At 55.3% G+C, this 12,601-nt stretch overlaps 5 protein-coding genes across 5 annotated transcripts; 3 read left to right on the forward strand and 2 right to left on the reverse strand.

Annotated features, from left to right (window-relative positions):
* The first annotated feature begins 387 nt into the window (after positions 1-387).
* Positions 388-2,170, forward strand: J3458_016845 (uncharacterized protein). Its single transcript, XM_007811005.2, has 2 exons — positions 388-1,526; positions 1,580-2,170. The coding sequence occupies exons 1-2, from the start codon at positions 636-638 to the stop codon at positions 2,087-2,089; spliced, it is 1,401 nt and encodes a 466-aa protein (XP_007809196.2). The 5' UTR covers positions 388-635; the 3' UTR covers positions 2,090-2,170.
* Positions 2,171-2,288: 118 nt separating this feature from the next.
* Positions 2,289-3,819, forward strand: MRF1_1 (Peptide chain release factor 1, mitochondrial). Its single transcript, XM_066121021.1, has one exon. It carries the CDS (start codon positions 2,644-2,646, stop codon positions 3,631-3,633), a length of 990 nt encoding a protein of 329 aa, XP_065973953.1. The 5' UTR covers positions 2,289-2,643; the 3' UTR covers positions 3,634-3,819.
* J3458_016847 (uncharacterized protein) lies at positions 3,820-5,855 on the reverse strand. Its single transcript, XM_066121022.1, has 2 exons — positions 4,959-5,855; positions 3,820-4,885 (listed from the first exon to the last, which is right to left on the reverse strand). Exons 1-2 carry the CDS (start codon positions 5,573-5,575, stop codon positions 4,165-4,167), a joined length of 1,338 nt encoding a protein of 445 aa, XP_065973954.1. The 5' UTR covers positions 5,576-5,855; the 3' UTR covers positions 3,820-4,164.
* A 1,450-nt stretch (positions 5,856-7,305) lies between these two features.
* On the reverse strand, positions 7,306-8,527 carry PMU1_1 (phosphoglycerate mutase; the record flags this gene model as incomplete). The annotated part of the gene is made up of 3 exons (XM_007811007.2): positions 7,306-8,010; positions 8,090-8,314; positions 8,375-8,527. 3 exons carry the CDS (start codon positions 8,525-8,527, stop codon positions 7,306-7,308), a joined length of 1,083 nt encoding a protein of 360 aa, XP_007809198.2.
* Positions 8,528-9,335: 808 nt separating this feature from the next.
* On the forward strand, positions 9,336-12,276 carry MUQ1_1 (choline phosphate cytidylyltransferase). The gene is made up of 4 exons (XM_007811008.2): positions 9,336-9,604; positions 9,666-9,783; positions 9,848-10,622; positions 10,718-12,276. The coding sequence occupies exons 1-4, from the start codon at positions 9,502-9,504 to the stop codon at positions 11,093-11,095; spliced, it is 1,374 nt and encodes a 457-aa protein (XP_007809199.2). The 5' UTR covers positions 9,336-9,501; the 3' UTR covers positions 11,096-12,276.
* The last annotated feature ends 325 nt before the right edge of the window (positions 12,277-12,601 follow it).

Genomic DNA, 12,601 nt, shown 5'->3' on the forward strand with positions numbered 1-12,601 from the left:
CTAAATCGGCCGACGAGGTACTTAGTGTACACCGGCCTAAGTTCCGAGTTGATATACGTTGAGCGCATTGACGGCCAGAATGCAGCAGAAACGTAAATATCGCGTGGTCTCATAATCAGCCATGTTCTGCGCCTTCTTTATATCAGTAGAGCCACGTCATACTCCTTGTCATGGACAATTCTTACAAGACACTCATCCCAGTCCATGACTCTGACGTGCCAAAAGTCAACCACACCTTTCAGAGGGATTCTCTCCGTCCCCAATTCTGTGGATACCGTCTTCATGCTACCGTTGTATCCAGAAGGGAGGCCCAACCACTAACAAGTCGCAAAGCAGCAAGGTTTAGTCCAATTTTTCCCAGGAGGCCGTCTCCATCGTCCCCATCGTCGGGAATCGTCCGGACATCCACCTCCGTCAGTCGCGGCCGAAGCCGCTCTCATTCACGCCCTGCGATGCGGCCCCAACGATGACCAAGAAGAATGCAATTCTTGGGCCGTTTTTTCCCCTTTTTTGCTTCTTGAACTTCTTTCTTGTCAGAATCGCCCCTGCGATCAGTTCTTGAATTTTGGTACGTTAAATCTGCTTGTAAACAGGACCGGAAGAGATTCGCTCGCAAACCTCGGCTGTATCGATGCATGCGCAAAAATAAAATTTCGACCAAAGGGACGAGTTCCTCGTCCTGCAGCAAAGAGGAAGAAGAAGCCATGTCGCCGAAATCCGACCACCGGGTGGTAGGCACACCCTCTCCAGCACAACTCGAAGCACGCACCAAACAAGAAGCAGTTCATCCCGAGGACCTCATTGCCCGGATATCCACCGTCGACAGAGCATACCAGGCCTCGCCTCCGGATGGCGGTCTCCGCGCCTGGTGCCAGGTGCTCGCGGGGCACTTGATCATCTTCAACACATGGGGCTACATGATTAGCTTTGGCATCTTCCAGCCTCACTACGCAGAGATGCTGTCCATGGACCCGTCGGCAATCGCCTGGATAGGCAGCGTGCAAATTTGTCTCGTCTTCCTGGTCGGCACCTTTGCGGGCAGGGCCTTCGACGCCGGCTACTACAAGGTCGCTCTCATCATTGGCAACCTGCTTCAGCTCGTGGGCATCGCCACCACCAGCGTGGCCCACGAGTACTGGCAGGTGTTTCTGGCGCAGGGGATATGCCAGGGCCTCGGGTGCGGAATCGTCTTTGCGCCCACCGTCGCCAATGTCTCGACCTATTTTTCTAGGAAGAAGAGCATTGCTATATCCCTTGGTGCTTGCGGCGGCGCCACCGGGGGCATGGTGTTTCCCCTGATGGCGCAGCAGCTTCTGCCCAAGGTTGGCTTTGCATGGACCGTGAGAGCAATGGGACTGGTCGTGCTGGTGTCGTCTGTCATTGTCTATCTGCTGGTCAAGCCAAGACTGCCGCCGAGAAAGTCGGGCCCTATTGTGGAAATGGCGGCCTTCAAGGAGAGCACATATCTCCTGTTTGCCATCAGCATGTTTTTCACGCTGTGGGCTGCCTACTTTGCCTACTACTATGTAAGTCGGCTCGCGAAACCAGGTTTTTTGCAACAAAGTACTTACCCTGTCAGGCCCGAGCCTATGCCCTCAACGTCCTGGGCGGCACCCAGTCGACCTCGTTTACAATGCTCCTCGTCATCAACGCCGTCGGTATCCCGGGGCGTCTCATCCCGGCCTTCATCGCCGACCGATACCTTGGCGCCGTCAACACCTTTATTCCCGCGATATTCTGTGCTGCCGTGTGCATGTTTGGGTGGATAGGCGTGCGTGACATCGCTGCAGACTACGCCTGGCTGTGCATCTATGGATTTTTTGCTGCCGCCATCCAGGGCATGTTCCCGTCCACACTGGCCGGACTGACCAAGGACCTGAGCAAGGCCGGCACAAGGATCGGCATGATTTTCACAATCGTCAGTGTTGCAGCCCTGACGGGCCCCCCTCTGGCCGGAAAGTTGATCGAAGTGAATGGTGGGAGCTATCTCGGCGTCCAAATTTGGGGCGGCTCCTGTCTGGTGATGGGCGGCCTGTTGCTCATAGGGGCGAGGAGGGCAAGCAAAAGGGATGAAGGCACGAAACAGTAAAAAATAGACGCATATAGAACATATGCATAGAATTATTAGACTTGAATAATGTGTAATAGCCCGAACCCTGTTGGAGCCGAGACTGTTGCCTTGCGTTGAATGGCCCGTGCCTGGTGGTCCCCACTCCAGCTCCAACCAGTTGACAGTTTTCTTTCACCTCGATCCAACATCCAAACCCTTCATCCTCGCAGCCCGCCGCCAACGGCATGTTCTCAGCACCATGGGTCTGCCGAAGCTGCACACGCATGCTCCAGCGCTCATGCCAGCGGCAATTCCCTCGTTTCGCTTCCAATGGTACCTTAGAATGCCCTCAAATCCCCTAGCAGCAAACCCAACCAACCGTCCGCTGACCACAGCCAGACACGCCATCAACATTGGCACCCAGCCTCCTCCAGCGCGCCAAAGCCCTCTCCGCCGAACACGAAGCCCTTCAGAAATCCCTCAACGCCCAGTTCGACTCGCAAAAGGCCCGGCGCGCAGGCGAACTGCACCGCGTCGCCGCCGCCCTCTCGGCGTGGCAGCAATCACTCTCGTCCATCCGCGACCTCCAAGCCATGGCCGACGACGAACAGGACCCCGACCTGGCAGCCATCGCGCGCGATGAGCTGCAAGCCGAAGAAGCGAAGCTCGGATCTCTGGAAAAGAACCTCTCCGCCAGCTTGACGCCGCGGCACCCGTTCGCCGATATGCCGTGCATGATCGAGTTCCGCCCAGGGCCAGGCGGCCTCGAGGGCCGGTACTTTACCGACTCCCTGTTCAAAATGTACAAGGCGCTATGCACGCGACGGGGCTACCGCGCAAACGTGCTCAAGTACGAAATGGCCGACGCGGCAGGGGACCAGTCGTCGTCGGCAGGGGAGAACCCCGTGCAGGAAGCCATCCTCGAGATCCAAGACCAGGGCGCGTACGACATGTTCCGCAGCGAGGCGGGCATGCACCGCGTGCAACGGATCCCCAGCACCGAGAGCAAAGGGCGGGTTCACACGAGCGCCGTGGCGGTGTGGGTGCTACCGTCGTTCCCCGAGAGCAGCAGCGGCGGCGAAGCAGACGCAGACGACCCCGAGAGCGACTTTTACGTGAACCCGCAGGAGGTCAAGGTCGAGACGATGCGGGCCCGCGGCGCCGGCGGCCAGCACGTCAACAAGACCGAGTCGGCGATCCGCATGACGCACCTGCCCACGGGGACGACCGTGTCCATGCAGGACCACCGCTCGCAGCAGCGCAACCGCGAGGACGCGTGGAAACTGCTGCGCTCGCGCATCGCCAGCCAGCGCGCCGAGCTGCGCATGCACGAGGCCGCCCGACTGAGGAACAGCGTGCTCGCGCAGACGCAGATTACGCGCGGCGACAAGATCCGCACCTACAACTACAACCAGGACCGGTGTACGGACCACAGGGCCGGCCTCGACGTCCACAACCTGCCAGATGTTTTGGACGGCGGCGAGACCCTGGATCGCGTCATGGATGCCGCCAAGGAGTGGTTGGTCGCGAGGGAGATTGACATGGTTATTGCCGAGGAGGAAGCCAAATCTGCTGCCAAGTGAAATTGCCAGCATAGACTCTGCCCGTTGTATTACTTGTACGATATTGTATATGTTACTAGAATGTATAGACGGCAGCCCCCCGGGCGATAGTACATAGATGTTGGGCAATTCCATCGCCCAGCGGGCACTTGTTGATTTTCAACGACCACATTACCAGGTACACTGCTGCCCAGGTTTGAACCGAGTCCGTATATTATAAAGTATTCTTCTATATCGTACATTGACGCCAACTGTATCTGCTAACTCGCGAGCTTCTTGTCTACCCAGACGCCCGAAAATACTGTCCCTTTTGTACTTGCAATTAAAAAAAAAAAAAAAAAAAAAAAAACAGAGAGAGAAAACCATGCACCGAAATTACCTCCCAGTGATTATGCCCGTGGCCCCCTGTACATAGCGCAACCACTCGAATGAGACAAACAAAAGGTCAACTCTAACCACCCACTTGAAACAAAAATAAGACAACTCATGCAACTCCATGACGAACGAGTAAACCGTCCCAAGATTAAGTGTCCCCGACAATTATACTCCCTCTCACATTAACCCCCCCAGGACCACCTTGCCGATACTGGCCACTTCCGTCTTCACATGACCTCTGCTATGGTCTTCAAACTCCTTCACCACACCCTGTACTATAATCTTGCGCAGCTTCGAATCCACCTTTGTGAAGAGCTCTGCGACCGGCGCAGAGCACTCCCTCGGCGTAGGAACCAATGCCAGGAACCGCGAGTAGCAATCGACCAAGACGTCGCACAGCGTGGCAAACGTCTCGAAAAAGTCGGGCTCAAAGGGGAGCGCCGGCGTCAGAAGGTACGTGTATTCCTCGCCGGGGAGGAGATCGCTCTCCGAGACGGCAAAGTTCATGACGGACGGCGCGCCGCTCCCGGCACCCGCGCCGCCGGGGGGCGGGAACGCGTGCGAGTCGTCGAGGTGCATCTCTGCGGCGGACGTTGAGCGCCGCGACTTCCCCCCGGGGCGGCGAAACATGGTTGGCAGCCGGGCCCGGGCGAGGGCCGCCGAGGAGTCGCCGTGGAGCTGTTGGAAGGAGTCGAACTCGGACAGCAGCGAGTTGAGGCAGCGCAGAAACTCAACCGGCGTGGACGAGTACAGGTCGTTGATGGTGGGGATGGAGAGCCCGAGGAGGAGGTAGTTTGCCGCCTTGCGGGCGAGCTTTCGGGGGTCGAAGCACTGCATCCGCGACAGGTCCGACCGCTCGAAGAGATATGTGTTGAACCAGTAGACTCGGCCTTCGTGCCTGGCATGTGAGAGTTAGTTAGCTGTCCGTGGCCACGGGCAATCGCCCCCGTCTCTTCTCGTCTTGTACATACGCCTTTCGCAGGTAGTCCAGGGTTGATATCCTCTTGTTGGCCACGTCGGTGATTTGTTGGTGTATCATGCTCGCCTCGCTCTGCTGCCAAGTGCCGGCCGCAGCGCCGTTCAACGAGGATGGAACCCCAGCGGGGGTTGGGGGCGGGAAGTAGCTCCCGGCGCCGGTGTTTGTCCTGCTCATGCTCGCGAGGCCGCTGCTGCCGCCGGTTGGGCTGACGGGACTTCGGACGCCGTCGTCGACACTTCCCATGTCCCGTCTATCACGGCTCTGGACCTTGGCGGCGGCGGGCAGCGCGTAGTCCGGCAATGCTGGCGGTGCCGCAGCGTCGGTCACGATGGCATTGGGATTCGAGGCAGCGGTCGAGCCGACAGAGGAGCCTCTCCGACGCGTGCTTCCGGAGAGCGAGGCCTTCCGCGAGAACGAGGCCTTGCGAGACTCCTTGACGGGGCCAGATGTAGGAATGGGCGGCGGCGGCGAATGCGGCGGCGGATGAAGCGGATCGATGCTGCCGTCGCGCGTGGTTGGTCTTGAGAAGGAGCTGGGGTTGGTGAAGATGCCGACGGAAAAGGGAGGAAAAGTAGGCGTCGCCGACGACGTCGGCGTAGTTCGCTGCATGGCGGCGGCTGTGGCGAGGTATTGTTATTTTAGAGTTTCGGCCGGTTTGGATCTAGATGAAGGGCCGTCCAAGCGGATGACGATTAAAGTTGAAGAGTGCCAATAGTCCGTTCCAGGAAGCGAGGAGGCGCCAACGGCAACCGTGCTGTGGAATGCGACCGGCAATGGAATGACGATGCCAGCTCGGGATCTGGCCGGGGACCTTGATCATATATCATATGTCAGACAAGCAGTTCTGCAAGCCAGAAGCTACGAATGGAGACGTGGGAGTTGATTCAGCGAGTCTGGCACATGGTGGTGGCGCCCCTCCCCAAGTTGCCGTAGCGGAGCTTTGAAATCAATGGGACATGGATGGCGCCACAAAAGCGCACACTGTGGACAAGGGACATGGCTGATGGAGCAGTGGCATTGGCTGCCCTGAGCATGGAGTTCTGGTTTGCCTACCCTCTGGTACGGAGTCTCTTTGATATTGCACCGAGTAAAATTCTACGTGCCTGCTCAGCCACGTGTGCCTCCGCCAGGTCTGGATGTCCAGGTCAGGGTTTGATCCGCCGTGTCGGTACTCCGTGCTCGTAAGGCTACATGTTGGGAGAGACTTATATCGGCAGACAGTAGTAGTAACAGAGCAGGGAAATGCCAGATGCCGCACCGAGAGCCGCCGTCACTTTGTGTTTTCTTTTTTTCTTTTTCTTTTCTTTCCTTTTTTTTTTCTTTTTGGTACGGAACGCGACGGCACCGTTAGCAAGAGGAGCGGCTGCCGCACCAACACTGGGCTCGCGTCAAGTGATGCAAATTGCAAATTCGTCACGAACACACCCGGCATATAGACGGGACACGACGACTTGTCATCGCCGTAGTATGTATAAACTCCTCGACTGCAGGGGGTGTCCGGCAACTGCCGTCGTTGGGTTGGGTATGGGTCTTGTGAAAATATCGAACGAGCATCGAGCGCAACCGAGAGAGAGCCCGAGAGCCGCTCCATTGATTCCAACATCCCAATTCCGTCATATAGACAAGGCCTCAATAACAAAGAAGCCCAAATGCTTCTCGAAATGACGCCCAGAAGACGTTAGCATAATTTTAGCATCTCTCAGCCCTGTCCCTAGTCAACTGATTCCGAATTTGTCCTGCCCCAACGCATGAAATATCACCTCCACCGAGGACACGGATCCCGGCCTGACGGATAAGCTTCATTCTTTTGCGCTCTTTTCTCGTATTTACCTCCCCAGCTTTCCATCTTCCTCACTTCTATTGCTCGTCCCAAGCCTCACTGCTCTCACTGTGCGCATTAACTCTGCCGTCAACTGGTTTGTTCCACCACTCCGTACCCCTGTTTCATAGCGTCACAATACCCGGGCCATGGGCTAAACATTTTGCAAACAAAACTTCAGTGTGTAATCGGAGATGCAAATTTTAGTTGCCTCATTTGCTTCAGGCAGTTTCATTCATCACTATGCGGCTTTTTTTCTTGTTCGACACGAGCCATTTTCGCTGGTTTCTTCGCCTCGTTTACGAGGGCCTACCCGCCTTCAAGGTAAAAGCCAAAGAGGTCGCCGAGTTCCGGGGAAATGACCATGCAGAATTTTTATCTTAAGACGCGAATACTTCCCGATCCGAAAAGAAATTAGTCTCCGCTCCCGAATCATGCTCCAGATTACCGGTAATTTCTCGACAACATAGATAACTCCAAACAAAGTCTATTCACAGAGTTCACCTTTGATGCCCAAAAGCTACAATGTCGGCGACGGCACTGAACCGGTGCTGGAACACACGCAGCCCTTGTCCGAGAGACTCGTGACTGGCGGCTGTTTGCACGTGGCTTCGGGGGTGAACCCGGCAATAGTCGACGTAGGTATAGGCTGCACCGCCTCAGCCTTGACAAGTACCGGGATAATTTGTCCCGTTGACAAGCCAAAGGCGCGATGGTTTAACGCAGTGAGCAACGCGGCAATTTCACCAGAGTGGCTCGTGACACTGATCCACGTAGAGCCGTCGTTGGTAAATACGTCGTCGAGAACGGCTTTGCTGCGGGCGACCTGGTGAGCCGACGTCTCTCCTTTGTCCGCTCGCCATAGCTCGTCAGCTTCTGTGAATCCCTCTTCAAACTTCCATCCTGGCATGAATTTGGCAATCTCAGATTTGGTTGAGCGGCGGTCGCATGTGTGAATGCTAATGTCTTCGCGAAAGAATTCCTTGATAGTGGGCACGAACGGGCGCTGTGCGGGCATTTTCAACGTGCTGAACGTCGTGTTGGCGGTCTGAAGACATCGCTTCAAGGGGGAGCTGTAGTATGACTCGAAATGCGGCATATTTTGCTGCTCGTACAGAGTCTTGTAGAAGCCATTGGCCTTTTCGGCTTCCTTGAAGCCATCCGGAGTCAGCAACGGATCGGCCCATGTGATGGTGCCGTTGCCTTCCAATTCAGCCCAGTAGCACTGTGGGCAGGCAGAAAATTTCACGTATCAGCATGCCAAGTGCTAGCAAGTCGGGTTGATAGGAGAGGGGCATACTCACGTTCCATGCGGGCGTGCCGTAGTAGCTCTCGGCGACGTTGTGGTAACCCTGACCATGACGGCCAAAGAAGACCACCTTGTAGCGGATACTTTCGCTCTTGTCACAATGATGGTTGAGATAATGAACCCATTTGCTGAAGCGCTGCCATTGCGACTTGGTACCCTCAGGATCAAACTTGTCGTCTGTGGGATATGTCCTGTCTATCAATCCAAAGTTGTGCTGAGCCTGCTCGTGAATGCAGAGTCAGTGACTGCGCAAGACGAAGGGGAGTGAGGCACATCGTACGTAGTCGAACCCGCTTGGATTTGTCTTGGGATCATCTTGAAGAAAGTAGCCTGCGACCGACGTGTACTGGATTTGCTTGCCTTTTGCCTCAGACCATGTCGCCATGGTGTGTGATGCGGGGCCGAGCAAGATTAGGAAAGAAGAAAGCTTCATGCTCGGGCTGGCGGGATGCAGCTGTCTGCTCTGCGAAGGGGCGATTGGAGTGTATTTATTGAACAATGAGAGGCGCGGCGCTGTGCGTGCGCATGTCAAATATTTTGATGCCTCGAAGCTTGACCGGCGCTGCCGCGTAGGACAGGAGACGGGGAGTTGTTGGCCACGCGCAAGCCAGCGCCAATCGATGGGCAACGTGGAGGTGGGAGTTTGGTGCCTTTTTGGAGCCAACCGTCAAGCCACCTTGGTTCCTGAGTAGGCTAAACGATGAGTTGCTACGCGTTTGGAGATGTCTGATAAGAGTCAGCCATGATGTATCAATAAGGCAGACAGCCGTTGCCTGCCATGCGAGTTAACGTCTCAGCGCTACAGATGGTTTTGAAATGGATGATGGTCCATGGATGCACGTGCCCAACCTTGGATCACTCGACCCTGATCAGATGCATTCTGTCGATGCAGATGCAGATTATGCCTGCTAACGCCGACAGCTTCTGCCACAATTTTTCGTTTCTGCTCCAGATGTCCAGTACTGGGTGGCTTCAGTAAGCCGCTGTCGCCCATCAACCATGTTGTCATCAATTGATGTGTATCTGACTCATCTGTGAATCTGTGATGGTCCATCCAAAGAAAGAAGCAGCATGTACTCCATACAAAGGAGCTCCTCCCTCGACCACTCACAATCATTGATATGCCCCTCGTTCCTGGCCAACCAGATCAGCGCAGCGCTACTTACCGCCCCGCGCCATCATCTCAACTTGGCATGTGAAACTCGCTGTCCTAATTTGACCAGACATGGATGTTTTGCCATCGAGAATCCACTACGTCTCTAAATATCTCCCAACGTGAAAACCACGACTCCAACCGCGGACCCAGTTATCAGCCGTAACGGACGCGATTAAGTGTGTCTGCGTCCTTTAGGCGCCTCTCTTCCCCTTTCCCATCTCTTCACAACTGCCACCAACTACTACCCCACCATGAGCACGGCTTGCAAGGAGGGGCAGCCGCAAGGAGACCCTGCCCCTGAGCTGTTTGACGGCCGCATATGGGTTGATGGCTGCTGGGACTTCTTCCACCACGGTATGTAAACAAGCTCTTAATGGGCATGCCTTCATTTTCATGGGCTAACTGCTGTTGTCAGGCCATGCCGGAGCCATGGTTCAAGCCAGACAGCTCGGCGACGAGCTGTACGTCGGTGTCCATTCTGATGAGGAAATTCTGGCCAACAAGGGACCAACGGTCATGACCCTTGAGGAGAGGTTTGCCATCCGTGGACTCTATTCACAGCTCCAGGCATACATCACTTTCTGACATGTGGCATAGATTAGCAGCCGCGAATGCTTGTCGCTGGGTCACCAAGGCAATTGGCCATGCTCCATACGTCACCGAACTTCCCTATATCACACACTACGGCTGCAAATATGTCGTGCATGGAGATGACATTACTTCGGACAGCGACGGAAACGACTGCTACCGCTTTGTTAAACAGGCCGGTCGCTTCAAAGTTGTGAAGCGCTCTCCGGGCATCTCCACGACGGATCTCGTTGGCCGCATGCTGCTGTGCACGAAAACACACTTTATCCATTCTCTACAAAAGATGCTCATTGGCGAGGAGGGATATGGAAGCCCCGAGGAACGCAAAGCCCAAGGAAAAGCCATGCTGGAGCGCATGAAGCTGTACGCAACAGATGAGACTGCAAAGGCCCCTGGCGCTGAGGTATGGTTCTGGAATGCCTCAAACCAGGCCAAGGCGGAGGATACCGAGGAAGAGACGGGGTCATTTGATAAGTTGCTCCCCGGCATCGGCCCTCGGCCAGGGCAACGTATTGTTTATGTAGATGGGGGATTCGACCTCTTTTCCAGTGGTCACATTGAGTTTCTACGAAAAGTAGGCGTCGAGGAAGAGCAACTGGCGCGCAAGTCGGGTTGGTTCTCTGACGAAGCCAAGAGCAAGCGAACGAGCGACGGCGGCAAAGATTACGAGCCAGCCTTTGTCGTTGTCGGAGTTCATGACGATGAAGTGATTAATCAGTGGAAGGGTGTCAACTACCCAATTATGAACATTTTTGAACGCGGTCTTTGCGTCTTGCAATGCAAGGTATGTAATGCACCATCTCGTCGTGGCCCCGATAACCAACGGGGTGAGACGCAGTGCTCGCCTATGTTTGCTAGTGTCCTGACTTTTTGCGGTAGTATATCAACGCTGTCGTGTTTGGCGCCCCGTTCACACCGACAAAGTCATACTTGAAGTCGCTTCCATGGGGCGTTCCGGATGCCATCTACCACGGCCCGACCGCCTTTATGCCGCTTACGTACGACCCGTATACTGCCCCCAAGGAAATGGGAATATACAGGGAAATTGGGCATCATGCTTTTGCTGAAGTCAATGCCGGCGAGATCGTGCAACGCATCATGAAGAGCCGAGATCGTTACGAGGCGAGACAACGAGCCAAAGGTGTCAAGGCGGAAGTGGAAGCAGCGGCTAGACAACGTGAAATATTGGAAGAGGAGCAACGCGGCAGAGAAGCCGAGAGCAGCGGTGCTGGGGGTGCCACCGGTACCAATGCGTAAGCCCCCAGGTTGTGAAACTGCAGCGGTTGATGACGAGCTGCATATGGCGTATTGCAGGGTGCCGGTGAGAACACACGCGGATATCAAGCATCACCAGCACATGATGCAGCTACCCATGCATTTGGATCGGAGTTTGTTTGTGTTGTGTGGTACTCGGATAGGATACTACAAGCGTTTGTTGGATGGCTCGCAACAAAAGTCGTAGAGGCCAGACATGAAGGCAAGGGCAGGTGACAGGAGGGGTCGGCTTCATTCAACAGGGCCACTTGTGCATGTCGGATAGAGGAAAAGGGGGAAAAAATGCCAGCAACGTCAACTTGATGGTGAAGGCAGGGCGGTGATGATGTGGCAGTCGCTGGAAAGGAAATGTTCGGTGGCTGGGCGGAACTGAGAAGAGTTCGGCCACCGCACATGCATCGTCAGCCTTGGAATGAATGAATGGTCTGGGGTTGGATGGCAACGTTAACCGTGGTCGTAAAATAGTGGTCACGTTGGCAAGAGTCTGTTTTCGATTACCAAAACAATTGTCTACGGAGATGCAGCGACTGCTTGCCATTTTGCATTGGCCAACAGCTACGTATTCGTGCCACCCAAGACAATGATCTGTGCTAAGTGAGTGGTTCCGAATGAAGACGACCTCCTTCTCTCCATGTCTTTGTTCTCTCTTTTTTTTTTGGTGCCCTTTTTTGCTTTATGACTAAAAGCGGCATTGCATTGGCTGTGGGGTAAAGCTTGTTTGGATTGCAGTGATGGGGGTGGGTGAGCAAAGTGCACTGAGCATGATCATGGTGGGCCATTCAAAGTTCCATGTCTATCGAGATAAGGCAGCGCGGCTATCCGCGGCGGTGTTGTAGAGAGGCAATTCCGCCCTGCTTTGGGCCCTCCAATGGAGACGTCGTGACAAGCTACGCCCTTGCGGTCTCGGCGCCATCTGGAAGACAAAGTTCGCCCAGGAAACAGTTGGTATTTGCTTGTTGGGCTGATGATACACACCGCCTCTATGGCATGCCGCCTCGGACACCGTGCCGTGGCACTGGGCAGCAGCTGGGGGATTCGGTCCATTACAAACAACAATGAAATGGGCAGCATTGGCAACATTTGCATATTTGAGCATTTCAACCACATTATGCGTCAAACGGTAGCCCCATGTGTCGCAGCGGCGTGGGGCTGGTCGATTTTGCTGGCCTCGATAGTCGACTCCTCGACTCCACGGCGAGGTTCCGCACCGCTTGACCCGGCCCGGCGTTGCACAGCTGCGGAAGCGTGATTGCGACGGTGCACAGGTTGAGAAGGAAAAGATGGGATGGGTGATGGGGGCATTATTGTTTATTTTGTACACCATGGCAAGCTCGCCCCTTTTTAAATTGAATTCTGCAATGTGCGCTCCTCCCGCGGGCCGAAGGGCCCCCTCTCACCATGTGCACAGGTCAACAGGACTGGCATGCTGCCCATGTTACATGTAAGCCGAGTTTGACGGCCTCGCGGAGCCCGTCGAGGGGCGGCAGG

This window comes from Metarhizium acridum (assembly GCF_019434415.1).
Source record: "Metarhizium acridum strain ARSEF 324 chromosome Unknown scaffold_405, whole genome shotgun sequence".
NCBI lineage: Eukaryota > Fungi > Ascomycota > Sordariomycetes > Hypocreales > Clavicipitaceae > Metarhizium > Metarhizium acridum.